We start from the raw sequence: 17713 nt of genomic DNA on the forward strand, positions 1-17713 counted from the left end.
ATTGACTGTTTACCTTATAAAATTTAAATGAATTTTCTCACTTTTTTATTTTGTTAAGATATAACTATATATATAATACAATTCACCAATTTTGATTTGCAAGACACAATTACACACTTATAGGATATCCAGATAAAAAGTCGTGAGTGATAGATTTCAATCAGAGAAAAGTCTTTGAAGGTGAAGGAAATACCCACGGCCTCTTGAAATTAGAAGAAGAGAAAAAAAAAAAGGTTTACAAATGCTCTCTAATTTTGGAGACAATTATCTTAACAACCTCTTATTAGATATTCAAAAAAACTCTCTTATATAAAAATGCTTACGACTGATTAGGGGTTAAAAAATCAAAAGGGTATATAAGAGATTAAAATATTATTTTTCATCTCCTTTTCAAAAAACTCCACTTTTGGAAGGGAGGCTAGAAAGGAAGAGGATGGGAGAAGAGTACCTCCTCTCTTTAAAAAATATCTTAACTAAACGAGGGGAGGGGAGCTCCAAAAATCCCTTACCAAACATAGTGTAAGTAAAATTAGTTGAAATTTTTTAACTCCTTGAACTTATTAAAATTTTTCATTCTCCCCCTTCATTTCCTTCGTACCGAACAGAATTTTAGTGTAGGTCTTGTGAGTTTGAAAAATAGTACAATTAATTAGATCTTGTTATGAATATTATAACATGTGGATGTCCATCTCCTCTTCTTCCTCTTCCTCTTCCTCTCAACTTCATCATCAACTCCCACTACTTCCACTAGGCATTAATCTTCCACTACTCCATTACCTTTCCACTATGCCTTTAATCTTGTAACTCCCCCCACTCATATTCATGTGGTTTATTATCCACTATCTATCATTTAAGTACCAATGTAACTTATGTGTAAGATTATGCCTATAAATAAGGCATGTCATTGTATTGTGAAGCAAGTGAAGCAAGTAAAGGAATACAATATCATTCTCTCATTTTTTTGTCTACTTCTCTTCTCCAATCTACTTTCATTGTTGGTTAATTTCATAACACGTTATCAGCACGAGACTCTACCATCAGAGTTCATGGTTTCTAGTTGATGCACGTTGATGTTTTGTTCGTTGAATGAAGATAGTTTGATCCGAAAGTTTGGTAAGATTTCTCCAATTTATTTAAAGCAAATGATGGTTTTGCATATTAACCATATTGATTCATTGGCAATCGAATATTTTATTCATCATATTGAGATATGAAAATTTTATTTTTTATTTCTTTTCTTATATTTTTATGATCCTACTATCCTTAATACTCCTTGATTTGCTATGAGGTTTATGTTTATCTATAAAATTACTATATATGATTATCATCTCTGATATTGGTTAATTGTTGTCTTGGAAAGTAGAATGTTAAACATATAAATGAATGGCTAATAGCCATTATATTCTTGATTTTGTGATTAGATGGCTAGAAGCCACATCACATTTTGATGATTATTTAATAAAAGACTATCTTATGGTAGTAACAGATGGCATGACAAGACTGTCACAATTTGATAATGTATATCAAAGTCCTGATGATTGATGGTTAAAAACTCACGATACAAAAGAACTTTATAGTTCTAAAAATTTTGTTATAGTCCAGAAGACTAATATTTGAGAAAAATGATGATATGCTATTGAAAGCAAGGAATATATCCATAAGAGTGATAAAGAATATGATAACATTGTATCAGTGGAACTGATAACTAAAAGGGCAATAATCTTGGGACTTGACTATTGAATCATAATAGCAGAATTAGTAATGGCCCTACGATCAATATGATAAAATTATGAACAACTGTTATAATATGACCAGAAGTCATATAGACAAATATGTATTAGTTCATTGAAAAGCAAATGTTAAAGAAAAATGGTTGTGGAATCAAAAAGACCATGTGATATTATGAAAATATCGAAGCTAATTTTAATGCCTAAAGGCAGTAAGTTGTGAAGAAAGATAGATATCCAAAGTATATATAAAAATAGAAAACATATAAGTATATGCCTAGAAGGCTATGTGTATAATGTTTAATTTTTATTGGTCTTTAAATTTATTGTGATTTGTGAGAAACAAATGTTATAAGAATTTGATATTGTAATATTGATAAGTGTGTGATATAAAACTAAATAGATCAAATAGACTCAAGAGTTACTAGTTATATTTTGTTTATTTATATCTTATTTATGTGATCTGATTTAATATTAGTTTTGAACATTTTAAATGTTTATAGTACCTTGATTAATATTGAGAAGTTTTGAACACTACGTACTTTACTTTTAAAAGTTCATTTTAAATGTTCTTCATCATTTTTATGTGTTTTCTATGTGTCTTGTAAGTTAAATCTATGATACTCATAATTATTTGTTATTATGTTAATAATATATTGAAATAGAGTTGTCTTTCATATTCCTCTTAAATTATATAGTTCCTGAAGAACTAGATGTAATAGTATTAATATAGTTCCAGAAGAACTAATACTGATTTTTCTTTATGAGCAGACAAAGTATTGATAGTGAAAAATATGACCCATAGATCTATATCACAGCTTTGGTTCTCCAAAGAGTGTAAATGTTATAGTATAATTGGATCAAAGTCCATAACTATATATGAACTAGGAAGTACTTAGGCTTCCAAGCAAAAGATAGGTTATTGGCTTTAACCTATTTTATGCTAGCAGCTATTTATGAAATATATAATGAATCATATTTGAATGACTCAATCTTGAGGGGAAAAACTGTTGAAATACAAATATGAGTTGATATTGGATATATTTTTCATATCAATTTCATAAATGGATATCATCAATCATATATTATATTGAAAAGTTTATTATTGGTAACGAAACATGATACAGTAAACCAGAAGTTTACTGATATAATTAGATTTATTGTTGGCATGACTTGTTTGATCATCTTAAACTATATAATTATTGAAGATTATGTATTGATATCCATTGAAGAACCAGAAGATTCTTCCGAATAGCCAACATTTTTAAGAATCCGTATGTGCTGCTTGTTCTCAAAGAAAATTGATTATAAAATATCACTAGTTATGTTTTGTTTTCGAATGGATCACTATATTTCTGGAAATATATATGGGCCCATTTAGAAGCACATAAGCCATACAAGTATTTAATATTTGATAGATGCATCTATATAAAATGGTAAGATGTGTGATTGATATTAATTTGCAACCTGAAGTTTGCAAATTATTTGATAAATATTTCCAGACTATGTGATTCCCAAAACTTGATTTTAAAGATACTAGTGAATTTATATATCAGGCTTTTAATGTTGAAAAGCCTGCTTAACAAATTGATCTAGCAAAATTATTTGTTGATGCCTCCGTGAATAGCTTGATCAATATTTATGAGAACAAATTTTTCCATTTTAGTGTTGGCATATTTGATATATTGCAGCACTTATAGACATCAAGGCAACAAAATTCTCCCAATGAAATTGGCTTTTGGTCAGGAGCAAGATATTTTCCATCTAAAGATTGAAATGTGTAATATTTATTCTTACCAATCCACCACAATGCACATAGATGGATATTTAAAGAAAGTTGGGACATATGTTGGGTAAGAACCTCCTTCTTCTTGTTTGTTTTTAAATGGAACAAAATAATGTTCCTAAAAGAAGCAAATGGATTTAGGAGACTTATACTACATAATTAGTTGACTGTTATTCGACAAAGTTTTCTTAACATGAAGGGGAGAAATTGAGTAGCTGGAAAAGAGAATGCATGGAATGCATTATTACTATTAAATATAGATCCTCAAATATATTAGTATGGACCAGAAGTTCATCAAAATTGCATTCATGAAATATTACAAAATATTTTACTGACTTGAATGAAAATTTTTAAATCTCTTATTCCAGCTAAAAATGCTCCAATTATTTTAAATATTAAGACATGCCAGAAGCATGAGAGGTTAATCGGTTCCAATATAAATATCTTGAATAAAGAGGAGCATACAACTTAGAAGTTATATTGAGGAGGCATGTACTCTAGAAGAGTGTCAAGACATAACTAATTGTAAAACTCCAGAAGAGGTTCAGGTACCTGAAAAGGAAGAAAGAGATCTCAACAAGTTATGTCACAAAAGAAAAAATGGAACCGAAAAGGTAAAGTTGTCGACAATGATTTTCATAAGAATATCACATGATAAAAAGAGGATCTTACGTATAGATCTATCATATAAAGTAGATATAAATTTGGCCAAGAAGAAAAGAAAAAGGGAAAAGATGTGATGAAAATGTTATTTTGATATGTGAAAATGGGCCTGTAGTCCCAACACATATAAAGTTTCTATAGAATATATAGACATTTATGTGAAAATATAGATTTTCACAAATGATTATGATGAGACATATTACTTTGTGGTGGATATAATTTTACATATTTGAATAGTCTGGCATTATGAAATGTGCCTGCTAGATGACCCCTGGATGAGGATCATTAAATAGTAAAATTTACATGATAATCCTTGAAGGATTCAAAAATATGCCAGGAGCATATATAAGAAAATCTTTCAGTATATAAAATATTATGAAGATTAAAATAATTTCAGTATGTATGATCCATTTTATAGTTTTGAATCAAAATATATGAAATTCCCTAAAGAATTTCACTTGCCAGAAGCATACAATTTAAGTTCTTGAGAACAAAGATTAAGTTAAATAAGTTGCCAGAAGCAATCAGGGCGTATGTGGTATAACCGACTAAGTAAATATCGGTTGAAGAAATGATATAAAAATGATCCAATTTGCCCATGTATTTTTATGAAAAGATCTGAAAGTGAGTTTGCTATAATTGTTTATGCTGATGATATAAATATTATTGAAACTCCTGAAGAGCTTACAAAAGCTATGGATTGCTTAAAGAAAGAATTTGAAATGAAGGGCTTGAAGAGAACAAAGTTTTGCTTCGGATTGGAAATTGAATACTTGAGAAATGAAGATTTTTGTGTATCAAATAATTGATACAAGAAAAGCCTTAAAGTATTTTTATATGGATAAATCATATCCATTATATACTTTGATAGTTGTGAGATTTGTGGAGGTGAATAAAGAACTTTATATATTTTGAGAAGGTGATGAAAAACTACTTGGTCCAGAAGTACCAAATCATAGGTCCAGAAGTATCATATCATATCTTATCAGTCATACATGACATCACATATCATTTGCTGTTAACTTACTGGTAAGATATATTTCTTCACCAAAGACATTGGAATAGAATTCTAGATTCTTTTTGATTCACATGCTGGTAATTCCAAATGGAGTATTTATCTCACAATATCCAAAAGATGGTGAAAGATATATCCAGCAAATTCATTCAAATAAAAATCTAGCAGATTTGTTCACCAAGTCACTTCCTATTACAATATTTGAAAAGTTTGTTCATGGTATCGAATGTCACAGACTCAAGGATATCAATTGATGTTATCAAGAGGGGGAGTTAATAAACGCTGTACTCTTTTTTTCTTGTCTATGGTTTTTTCCCATTGGGTTTTCCTAGCAAGGTTTTTAATGAGGCAGCATCAAATAGTGTATCAGTGAATGTGTACTCTTTTTCTTCTACTAGGTTTTTATTCCACAGGGTTTTTCCTAGTTGAAGTTTTTTAACGAGGCACATATATTGTATAATGGACATCCAAGGGGGAGTGTTATGAATATTATAACATGTGGATGTCCATCTCCTCTTCTTCCTCTTCCTCTTCCTCTCAACTTCATCATCAACTCCCACTACTTCCACTAAGCATTAATCTTCCACTACTCCATTACCTTTCCACTATGCCTTTAATCTTGTAACTCCCCCCACTCATATTCATGTGGTTTATTATCCACTATCTATCATTTAAGTACCAATGTAACTTATGTGTAAGACTATGCCTATAAATAAGGCATGTCATTGTATTGTGAAGCAAGTGAAGCAAGTAAAGGAATACAATATCATTCTCTCATTTTTTGTCTACTTCTCTTCTCCAATCTACTTTCATTGTTGGTTAATTTCATAACAGATCTTAGTAATATTCAATTTGATTTAAACAAATCAAAAAAATCCATATGGAGTGTCAAATTATTCCCAAATTCATGCCCTCCAAACCCCTCGGAAAAAAGGCACACAAATCATAAAACGACTGATTGTGTGATTGTGAGAGTTGACTCTACATTTTTCGTATCTACTCATTTAATTTCAATTATTTGGGTTTGGAATATAATGAAATTAAATTTCAGTTTATCATACGAGATCTCTCTCTGTTTTTTTTTTTTTTACCAGCGAGGACACAGATCTCGAAACCATCTTTGGTGGGAAGAACCAAAATTTCAAAAAAAAAAAACCTAAAAACCATCTTTGGGGGCAATCAATGTCTTGTAAAAAGGACAGACCAATTAGGCCATCCCAATCATTGTTTCATTTTGATCTTCTGGTCTGTGAAGAATTGAAGATCCTTGCAGGATACATGGGGCCTTTTTTTTTTTTTAACCTGATATATGTGGGGGTTTACAAACAAAAAAATAGAAATATGTAGGAGAAAAGTAATAATCTTGATGAAGAAAAATTATATTTTCGTATTATTCACCCACGATTTAAACCCTTTTTTTTACCTTGTGTATAAGATACTATGTCCAGGTTTGATGTATCGATTGCAAAAATTAAAGAAGTTAGTTAAGTTAATTATTTATAATAAATAAATATTGTTATTCTTAAAATATTTTTATTAATTATATGTGTTTATATTATTGATAGTAATTTCTTAAGATATACAACTATTATAGGGATTATTTGACAGGAAAATAGAAAAATATTACAGATAAAGTAAATTAAGGTATTGTATTTATGATAAAATTAAATATCAAACTAGTTCTTATATCAAAGATCGAATATACGATAAGATCGATACCCTTAAACACTCCATGTACAATTTAATGAGATGTATCACATTTAAATTATTTATAACTTCTAAACTACAAAAAAAAAAAAAAAGAAGATATCACTCTTTGAAATTCTCAACTCTTCAGCTCCTGCCCGCTCTTTTGAAATTCTTTCTGTACTTTAAATGAAAATAAAAAATTAAATCAAAAAGATTATGATCTAGATAAGAAAATGAAAGATGAACTTTTTTAAAATGAAAATTAAATTAAATAAAAACATGTTTATTTAAGCAGAATTAATTTTTAAATAAAAATATGTCGCAAATGTTTTTCTTTTGTTTTTAAAAAATGTAGTCTGTTCAGTTTGATTAAACTTCCTTTTGCTCCTTATATTTTAAGGATTTTTTATTTTAGTTATTTTTTTATATAGTGATCTTATTCAAAAAACTGTCACGCACTAAATATAAGTATTTCTCTTAGCAAAGGTTTAGACTTTGATTCACCATATTATGAGGATTCTTTCATTAGACTCAATTAGTTTATACTTTGTTCTTGTTGGTTTTCATCTATATACTTTATCTTGTTTAAAACATTAATAACTTGAACCTAAGCATCACAACATAGCGACCAAAATCAAAGCATATTAAAAGTATAAGGATCAAAAACAAAAACTTGTTAAAAGTATACTCATTAAAGTTAGACAAATGGTTAATTTTAATTATAAATATAAGACATTAATTCAATTTATTTTTTAAATCCATAATTTTTTTAAAGTATTCCTATTGATTGTATATAATAAGAGAGTTCCTTTTAAAAAATAGTCACAATCCACATGATTTGAAAAGACATTCTAGAATAACCAATACACTTTTATTATAAATAACTAATTTAATTAATTTTTTTTAAAAGAAAAATCGGAGCATTTGTTATCTTGGGATCAAGTAATGGAAGGAAAGAAGAATGGAGGACTAAGGATACGAAACTTGAAGACCTAGAATGAAGCTTTCATCATGAAATTGTGCTAGAAACTGATACAAGACAAAGAGGCCCTATGGTTCAAGGTTTTTAGATCTAAATATGACTGCGGGGATCATCAAATACCTCGAGTTGAGAAGAGGATGAATTCATGCCGAACCTGGCAAGTGATTTTGGGAAAATTTTGGAAAAGGTTTGGGGAAGAAGATCGGGGATAGAACGTCTACTGTTTTCTGGTTTGATAATTGGTCTAAGATGAACATATCTCTCATTCAGCTAATACCGGGAAGAAAGGGATTTGTAGACAAAATGATAAGGCGTCTGACTATGTAAACCATAGAGTAGACTGACATAGAGACAAACTTGGCATCTTGTTTTCTTATGATATCATTGAGCGAATTACCCACACACACTCCCTTGTGAGAATAGGAGAGAGGATAAAATATTTTGGAAACCATCCACTGATGGTACGTTTACTGGGAAATCTGCATGCAACTTCTTTTTTTGCAAGTACTCGTGGATGAGCAGATAATGTCTGGAAACTTATTTGGAGATGGCAAGTGCCGGAGAAGATAAAAACTTTCATGTGGCTCCTATCACATGGAAGGTTACACAATGTAGAGTTTCGACAATGAAGAGCTCTTCTTGAGCTTGCTTCTTGTCCGTTTGGCTGTAATGGCACTGAGGGCACTATGCACATGGTCTGAGATTGTTCAAACACAGTGAACAGATGGAAATCAGTCCTCTCCCAAAAATGTGGCAGACTCTTTTCTTACTTCAAGGGGAAAGCTGGATCAAATGGAACCTCATACATGAAGCAGGGAAGGATTACACCAAGAAAATCCAATGGAATAAACTCGTTGGTTATATATGTTGGGACATATGGGTTATTAGATGTGAGAATCTATTCAACCCAACATGTAGAACCTCCAATGCTAATGCAAATGATAGCCTATTCTGAGCGAGTGCCGATAAGGAATGAATGGACAGGTGCGAGTTCTAAACTAATGGAGGATACAGATCCGTGGGAAATGTGGATATGCAAGCAAATTGCATTACTTTGAAAGCCGATGGATCTGTTTTTCACAAGGTACTGAAAACCGGACCGGCAATTGAACCGGTCAAGGCAATGGGTCAAGGGTCAGTGGGTCAGACCGGAGTCAAACCGGTGAGAAATAAAAAAATAAAAAATAATTTAAATGTTCACTAAGAATTAGATATCAATTTAATATCTTGAATTACTAGTAAAATAATTACATTCTTACAATTTCTTATAATATCATACTACTAAAATCACTAAATATTCATTCCAACAAAATATCAAAATGGATTTATGATAATAAAATATTTCTCCTTATAATTACTCAATCACTAAGTCCTAATTATCAACAGTTTTTTTAAAAAGCATCAAAAATATTTTTTTTTTTAAAGGGGAGATCGGGTTGATCCACCAAACCTGGCGGGTCACCCCGGTTCAGTCCGAGTCACCCGGTTCAAGCTGGGTCACACCGAGTCACACAGTAACCCGGTTCACAGCTTAACCGGACCGGTTTCCTTGACGGTTCACCAGTTTCTGGTTTGAACCGGCTAGTCCGGTCCGATTTTCAATACAATGGTTTTTCAAAGTGGGCAACGTAGATGTGGAGTACTAAAAACAGCACAAGGAGAATGGATATGTGGATACAAATGTAAACTCATTGCTATACCTTTTTCAATAGCTGAATTTTTTGGCATTTTGTATGTTCTTAATTTCTGTTACTCTGAGAATTGATGCCATTAACCTCATTTTGATGGGGTGTGGGGATGAGCATCCTTTCAAAGACTTGGTTAAGAAGTATAGGCTCCTTGTGTATAGAAACTGGCAGGTTAGATTTTTGCATATGTTTAGGGAGGACTTAGGCATTGCTACCTTTTTAACAAAATCCTCTCATATGATGTGTGGAAATTTTTGCATCCTTAATCATCCTTCGTCGAGTTGTTCTTGGGTGGATTTTGATGAAGGATTCTAACTCCTTATAAGGTTATTAGGGTTTATCCCCTAAATGAATTTCAGCTTCTATTCAAAAACAGAAAAGAAAAGAAAAGATGCAGTGATTACATCAAAGGGGAGGCCAAAAAAAGGGAATTACATTGAAGGGTATTTGAGTAACTTTGATCTTATTCATTCCAATCCATTTGCTGTTTCCTTTCTTTTTCCAAATTTCTATTTCCTTTTTCAATTCATTACAATTCCTTTTTCGCCATTTTTTCTGGGTACTGAAAAAAGTTACACCAAACCAAACACTGCTCTCCTTTTTTTATAAAAAATAAATAAATAATAAAATCTAACGCGCAGTGTCTTCCTCCTTGTCGCTTTGATTCAGTCTGATTCACTAACTCCCAGTCTGCCTGTCCAACGCAACTCAGAAATCCTTTCAGTTTTCTTGCTACAGAGTGAGCTGAATTTTCCTTTGTCATTTACTTTACTCGCTTCTTTTTCGTACTTATTGGATCAGAAGCTTCTCTTTTTTCACTGAATCGCGCGTTCATTTTCAGCATGCTTGTGAAATTTTTATTTTGGGAGAATTAAATTACTCAGCCATTGCAATTTTAAAGCATTGAATGGAATACTTCTGATTTGATTCAATTCGGGACTTACACGATGCACGCCAAGTCTGATTCCGATGTCACTAGTTTCGATCCATCATCTCCGAGATCTCCCAAGCGACCTGCTTACTATGTGCAGAGTCCCTCTAGGGATTCTCACGATGGCGACAAATCTTGCTCAATGCAAGCCACTCCTGCTTACAACAGTCCCACGGAGTCCCCTTTGCACCAGTCTTACGGTCACCATTCTCGGGCCTCCTCTGCCAGTAGGATTTCGGGTAATTACAATTCTGCCTGGGGAAAGAAATCGAATCGGAAAGGGGACGACAAAGGGTGGCCTGAATGTAAAGTGATCGAAGAAGAAGGGGATTATGATGGTTATTATCGTGACAATGTTGGATCGTTGAGAAGGACTCAAGCTTCACTTGCTGTGCTAGGGTTTGTTGTGATCTTCACTGTGTTCTGTCTCATCATCTGGGGAGTTAGTAGGTCTTACAAACCTCAGTTCGGTGTCAAGGTACGGGGATTGTTGACGTTTGCTTTGCCAACTCTTATCCAATTGGGATATTATAATTTTTTGATTATGTGAATCAGAGGGGCAATTCCTTTCATTAGTATTATATGGCCACTGCTTATGTTGTTCAGGAGAATATTCTTTTGTTGATAGTTGAGGGGTCCTCATGACTCCCTTATACTCAGCGCTGGCATATAAAAAAAGGGAAATTTGATTCATGCCCTCATGTGGAGTGAGAAAGGATCACTCTATAAATTTAATTGATAATCTCCGCTTGCATGTGAGTGATAATTTCATGTGCTGAGAGTGAACATGTGAATAGTGAGAAACTTGGATAATTTTATATTTATTTTTTTATTATTATTCTGTCTGAGGTTGCAAAGATGAGGAGTGAGGGATTTGTTTGTGTACTGGGACAACATATAAGCTTTGATAGAGTTCAAAACAAGCACAGTACTAGGAATGGCATTTGCGGACAGACTTTAAAAATGTCTACTTCCAATTCCTATCTATCACATCTCAATGTTTGAATTCTTTTTCTCTGTTCTTGTACATAAAGAAATACTCGGTCAATCTAATGGCAATGATTCACTTCTTCCAGAGTTTGACAGTACATAGCTTCTACTTGGGAGAAGGATCAGATCCCACAGGAGTTCCAACCAAGATGCTGACAACGAACTGCTCTGTGAAAATGACCGTATATAACCCGGCAACATTTTTTGGGATTCACGTAAGCTCCAAGTCAGTGAATCTCATGTATTCTGAGATTGCAGTTGCAACTGGTGATGTAAGATTTTTAAAAGTGACCATAACTTTTTTAATTTATAAAGATTGGCTCCACAGCAAACGCAAACCGCAGAGAACTTTTGCATATTGATTGCCACCATTCTTTAATTCAATGTTCATATACATTTTGCTGCAGTTGAAGAATTCCTATCAGGGAAGAAAAACCCACAAGACTGTGCATGTCAGTCTCCAGAGAAGCAGGGTTCCTTTATATGGTGCTGGAGCAAGCTTGGCTGGTTCAATTGACAATGGAGTCCCAGTGAAGCTAGATTTCGAAGTTAAGTCACGAGGTAATGTTGTGGGGAAGTTGGTGAGGTCAAAACATCGAAAGCATGTTACTTGTTTGTTTACTATCACTCCCCACAGCAACAAACCCATAAAACCTAAAGAGAATGCTTGTACATACAAACTGATGATGATGGTCTTGCTGCAACCTGGTAGTGCTAGGCAGGAAATGAGAAAAAATTTTACTAGGAAATGTTTTAGACTTGTGAAGCTTTAGTAGCATCGCTTTTCAACGGGGAATGGGATGGATAAAATCTTGAAGGTGATAATTAGTCCTTCACTCACCCATCTACTCCACCTTGGAATAAGCTGTCCTTCCTGTTATTTGAGCTGCTTTTTGCCAACCTGTTATCTAAGCTGCTATTTCTAGCGACATTGCTGCGTTGTGTAATTAATTATAGAATCAATAATGTTTCTAGACGTGTTTTTGTTCTTGTTTGCTTCATTTGTGTGTGTGTTTTGGTTATGGCCAATGGATATACTCCTCCGGTCCTTATTAGAAGACCCCATTTGACTTTTTATTTGGTCCTAATTATAAGACCCCAATCCATTTTGTCTCTTATATTTATGCATTTTTTCCAAGATAATCCTTCTAATAATGATAGTTTTAGCCAATATACTTAATTAGCAAGGATATTTTAGGAATGACAACACTTATTTATTATAAATAACCAACTTAACTTACTTCCTTAATCTCCTCAAATAAGTTAATTGGGTCTTATAATTAGGACCGGAAGAGTATAAATATTATATCAGTTAATATTTTTTTGTTTGACATTCTTTTTCATCATGTTCCCAGCTCTGTCATCATACATTAGAGTGAGACCCTTGATCTGCTTCCTCTATTGTCCCACTCTAGTTAAGCCACTTGTTCTCATATATCAAAAACATATATTGAATTGATAAATAAGTTTTAATTTATATTTATAAAAGTTTTTCCTCTCTATATTTAGTTATTTATCTTTTCTTTTCCTTCCTCTCTGTCGCAAGAAAATTAAATAAAGATAAAATTAAAAAATAAACATTCAATTTCCTACAAGTAACTTATATTTAGAATAAAAAAAAACTTTCCACAAGTTACTTATAACAGGACCAAAGTGACATGATAGAAGGATTCTACCGTGTTTTTTCCCGCTCGAAAGCTGATGGAGCAAAGGATGCTTGTGTTTCCATTTGAAAGTTGTTTTAAGAACCTCAGGATGAGGGACTTTAAATAAAGGGAAAATGACAGGAATTTCAATATGATAAATAAATAATTTTGACAGATTTTAAATAGTAAAAATTATTACAAGTATAGTCAAGATCATTACAAAAGTAATTGAACAAAACTTATTTGTTTTTTTTTTAAATTCAATAATTATTTTTCTGTCATTTTTTCTAAGTAGAACGCTCTTCCATGCATGGTTAAAGCATGCCCCAAAGTCAAGAGTCCAAGTTTTTTAACGCAATTACCCCAAATACATCCCTCGGTGTTTACAAATTATTGTCAAATCTGCAACCTACTGTGTTCTGCTATCTTGAAAAACTCAGGAGTTCCGCTTTACTTTGTAGATAGAGCTGAAAAATGCTCTTGGCGGTCAAAAGGTATTGAACATGATCATTCAAGAGAAGGAATGCGCAATCATTGCTAGTATAAACGCCTGTACCTAAAAATCTTCGTCTATCAAAATATTACATGAACCAAGAAGGGCCATAAAAAAATTGGCCCCAGTACAAGTCCTATTCCTTTTACAGAATCAACATTGGCTAATTTATCTTACAATTCACAAAGAAACATCCCTTAAATTGCTGGATGGGTGAAGAAGTTTCATTGAGAAGCTAGGCTAGTCCCCTGGTCACTTTCAACAGGACAACTTACCTCAGGAACTGTGCCGCCAATCCTATTTGGTGGCCAATACCGAAAAATTGATCTGCCTATGATGTTCTTGGCTGGCAGGGGGCCCCTGAATAAATCATATTCATGACATGACAACATCAATATAATGGGACAAAAACCAGATGATTAAAATGATGAATCTGGAAAATTATGAATCTAAAACCGCCTACCACACATGCGAATCATAGCTGTTGTTACGGTTGTCTCCCATCACAAAACGTAATTCTGTGGCACACGCTGCGAAACAAGACATTATTAATACTAAATGATACTTGCTCTGAATCTAATATCCTATCCCTTTAGTATAATCTTCTCAAGAAGGATTGAACTAAATATTCCTCCCCTCCACCTCAACCCCATGAAACTACAAATCCCCACTTCTTTCTTTGATGCCATGCCTCAAATTCAAGTAGCCCAAAAGAACTGCAAGAAGGCGAAACCACATGGCCTAAAATGGCTTGCCTATTGTAGCCAACATTATATAGTGTAATCTAGACCCCTCATATCTAATACGGCCACGTGAGAATTAAGCCTTGCATTTATGTACTTACTGTAGGCGTCATGTCATAAGAGGTGGTTCGAGGATGAACTTTTCGTTCCTTTCAACCCCATTAACTATAAGACGCCCTTTATGAACCTGAAACACAAAGTTGCTCTTAGTTGAAAAGAGCAAAGAACTAAATCAAACGGAGAAAACTGAGTAACAAGAGAGATGTGAAAGCCTTAGTGACCGGGGAAGGGGGGCAGCCCTTAACCCAATCATCCAATTCACTACAATAGATAGGCATGGCTCCGTAGTCAAAGCAACTTTGGAGCCTTACGCTATGTTGGTACGGGGTTTTCGGAGGGGAGGGGAGGGAAGTTGCTCCCCTCCCCTTGTTTGGCTGGTATAATTTTTTAGAAGGGGAGGGGAGCTCCTCCCCTCCCCTCGTTTGGTTAAGATGTTTTTTAAAAGAGGGAGGGGTTTTTCTCCCTTCCCTTCCCTTCTAGCCTCCCCTCCAAAAGTGGGGTTTTTTTGAGGGGAGATGAGAGATGATATTTTAATTCCTTATATGTCCTTTTGATTTGTTAACTTCTAATTAGTCATAACATTTCTACATAAGAGAGTTCTTTTGAGCATCTAATAAGAGGTTATTAAGATAATTATCTCCAAAATTAGTAAGCATTTGTAAACTTTTTTTCTCTTCTTCTAATTCTAAGAGTCCGTTGGTATTTTCTTTCACCCTCAAGGTCTTTTCTCTGATTGAAATCTATCACTTGTGAGTTTTGTCTTGATATTCTATAAGTGTGTGACTGTATCTTGTAAATCAAAATTAGTGAATTATATTATATATATATATATAGTTATATCTTAACAAAATAAAAAGTGAGAAAATTCATTTAAATTTTATGAGGCTAAAATAGTCAATTTTTATTAGAACAAAATAAGGTATTATTAAAATTACTCCCTCCCCTCCCCTCCAATCAATCCAAACAGGAGATCATTAAAATCCCTCCCCTCCCTTCCCCTCCCTCCCCTCCCCTTTGTAGCTACCCTCCCCTCCCCTTCCCTTGATTAAAATCCCTCCCCTCCCCTTCCCTTGATTAAAATCCCTCCCTCCCCCCCTTCCCTCCGTCGAGCCAAACATAGCGTTAGTGACTGAATTTGTAAAACAACAATACGCCAATTCTACATATGTACCCATACCAATCAGGTTCATTCACAGTTTTGAAATAAAATCAAGATTTGCAATTCCTTATGTTGTTACTTGTGACATTTTCATGTGCGTCTGTGAAAGTTATCTATAGTGCAAGACAAACAACAAAAGCACAATAATAATGTAATTGCAGGGACCATAATATCTTTTCTTTCTTTCCCTAGAGAAATTAAATATTGGATTGAGACTACTGTACAGATTATGAAATATCAGTATTTAGAAGGGATTTTCCCGGATTTTGGACAAACTCTAATTTTGTTTTGTGGAATAAAAAGTGTTTCTGGAAGTGCAATACGAATTTTGAGTTTCTTCTAGTCTGTCCTGATTTGGTTTATTTGCCATTGCTATCAGGAAATGGAACAGTTCATAGTTACAACTCTGACCCACTTTAATAAGGATAAAAGGAAAAGAACATATGAAATGAGAGTATCAAAATCTACCCTACAATATCGCCTTCTTTTGCAACCACTCGTTTTATAAAGACATCATCATCGGTGTACCCAACTTCCTGAAGGATTGGTGGGCTTTTAAATATTACTATGTCATTTGTGCAAGGCTTTCTAAAATAGTATGAAACCTGAAACAATGAAGATGCATCTTTTAAACAATGTATCATAATGGGAAGGCTCGTTGGATGGTGATATCAAGTCAAAATTCCAAAGCAATGCAATGCTTCTGGAATGCAATGCAAGCTTCTGGAGGTGAAACTATAAACACATTTAACTACAAAAGATAGACCTGGAAATTGAAATCTTCACATATGCCTAGCACTCAAATGGCAGTCTCAGATACACACTTACAACACAGAATACTTTAACACTCAAAGAAAACGGTTCTACTTCAAGTATGTACTCAAATTTCACATTACGAAAGAAAGAACACCAACCTCCTCACCCACATGAAAATTAAAGAAAGCTTAAAAAATAAATACAGAAGAAGAAAAAGAAGAAGCGTTGAACTACCTTCTCTGCAACAATTCGATCTCCAACATCAACGTAGGATACATTGACAAGGAAGGAATGTACCTAGGCTCGGCCACAAACGACCGAAACGCAAGCGAGATTGCCAGTGCCGCAAAGACGGTCTTTGCATCATCAGAAGTGAAATTCAACCAATCCGGCAAAGGTCCCGAAGACCCATCTTTTTTCTGCACCTCTCCATCCTCACCACCATCACCGCCGTTACCACCACTCCCTCCGCCATCATCGCCGCCACTGGAGTCCAAGACAACCTTAGTTTTCTTCGCCGGAATCCTTAAAGCATTGCAATTAATCTTCCGGCCATGGAGTCCACAGCTTTGGACTCTGTAGCAAAAACCGTTGGTTAGGGCTTTGGAACTTGGGTGGAAATTAAAGGGGCTAACGGGTTTGAAGAGGTGAATGTGGTCCGAGGTAAGGTTTTGCAGCGACGGCAATGAAGGAAGGATATTGAGGGATCGCATTTCTGCCTAGCCCTTCAAAGATTGATATGTCTCTGCAATATCTTCAGCTTCCTTCCGTCTTGATAACGTGATTGGGGTTTCAACTGTGGCCCCCTCTTGAGCTCAAACCAAAATCCACAGAAATATGAAAATTTGTCCGTACTCTAATCAGTAAAGATTGGATTTTTTTTTTCCAAATAATAAGGATATCCATATAGAGAAAGAAATAATTAGAAAATCTGGTTCCTGTTATACAGATTGATACGCTCCTGAAGAGAGTTGTCAATGATGGTCAAGTAATTTGTTAAGTAAGAAGAGATTTGCCATAAAAATTTTATTCATCGTGAAACGTCAGTTGATTGTTTTTTCCCAGCAAGTAAGACTATAAAATCCGTTTGAATTAGTAATTAGAAAAGTAATTTATTGTGAAAAGGTTAAATTCAGTAATATGAATATTACTGTATTCAGATTAGATTTATAAAAATTAGTCTGTAAAAATAATTTTTTTGAATTATGATTAATAAGTAATTTTAGTTTATAAAATTAACAAAATAAATAAGAATTTCATTAAATATGAAAAGTAAAAAAAGTTATCAATTTACATAATATAATAATTTTAAATTATTTATAAGCTTATGTTAATATGATATTTTTTTATTATTTATTATAAGGGCATATTTGAAAATAAAAATA

At 33.4% G+C, this 17713-nt stretch overlaps 1 protein-coding gene and 1 pseudogene across 1 annotated transcript; one reads left to right on the top strand and one right to left on the bottom strand.

The window, feature by feature from the left end:
• Positions 1–10197: 10197 nt before the first annotated feature.
• Positions 10198–12244, top strand: LOC114731053 (uncharacterized). Its single transcript, XM_028918181.1, has 4 exons — positions 10198–10289; positions 10392–10959; positions 11558–11743; positions 11879–12244. Exons 2-4 carry the CDS (start codon positions 10498–10500, stop codon positions 12242–12244), a joined length of 1014 nt encoding a protein of 337 aa, XP_028774014.1. The 5' UTR covers positions 10198–10289; positions 10392–10497.
• Positions 12245–13669: 1425 nt separating this feature from the next.
• On the bottom strand, positions 13670–17136 carry LOC114731054 (chloroplast processing peptidase-like; annotated as a pseudogene).
• Between the last annotated feature and the right edge of the window lie 577 nt (positions 17137–17713).

The sequence above is a fragment of the Neltuma alba genome, unplaced genomic scaffold (assembly GCF_004799145.2).
Source record: "Neltuma alba isolate B1F8T4 unplaced genomic scaffold, ASM479914v2 tig00012799_pilon, whole genome shotgun sequence".
In the NCBI taxonomy this organism is placed as follows: domain Eukaryota; kingdom Viridiplantae; phylum Streptophyta; class Magnoliopsida; order Fabales; family Fabaceae; genus Neltuma; species Neltuma alba.

What these genes read in the sequence shown, in the direction of transcription:
- LOC114731053 (XM_028918181.1), top strand. Translation starts at nt 10,498, where the DNA reads ATGCACGCCAAGTCTGATTCCGATGTCACTAGTTTCGATCCATCATCT. An exon ending in AACCTCAGTTCGGTGTCAAG is followed by an intron (nt 10,960 to 11,557) that starts GTACGGGGATTG and finishes CACTTCTTCCAG; the next exon opens with AGTTTGACAGTACATAGCTT. An exon ending in TTGCAGTTGCAACTGGTGAT is followed by an intron (nt 11,744 to 11,878) that starts GTAAGATTTTTA and finishes ATTTTGCTGCAG; the next exon opens with TTGAAGAATTCCTATCAGGG.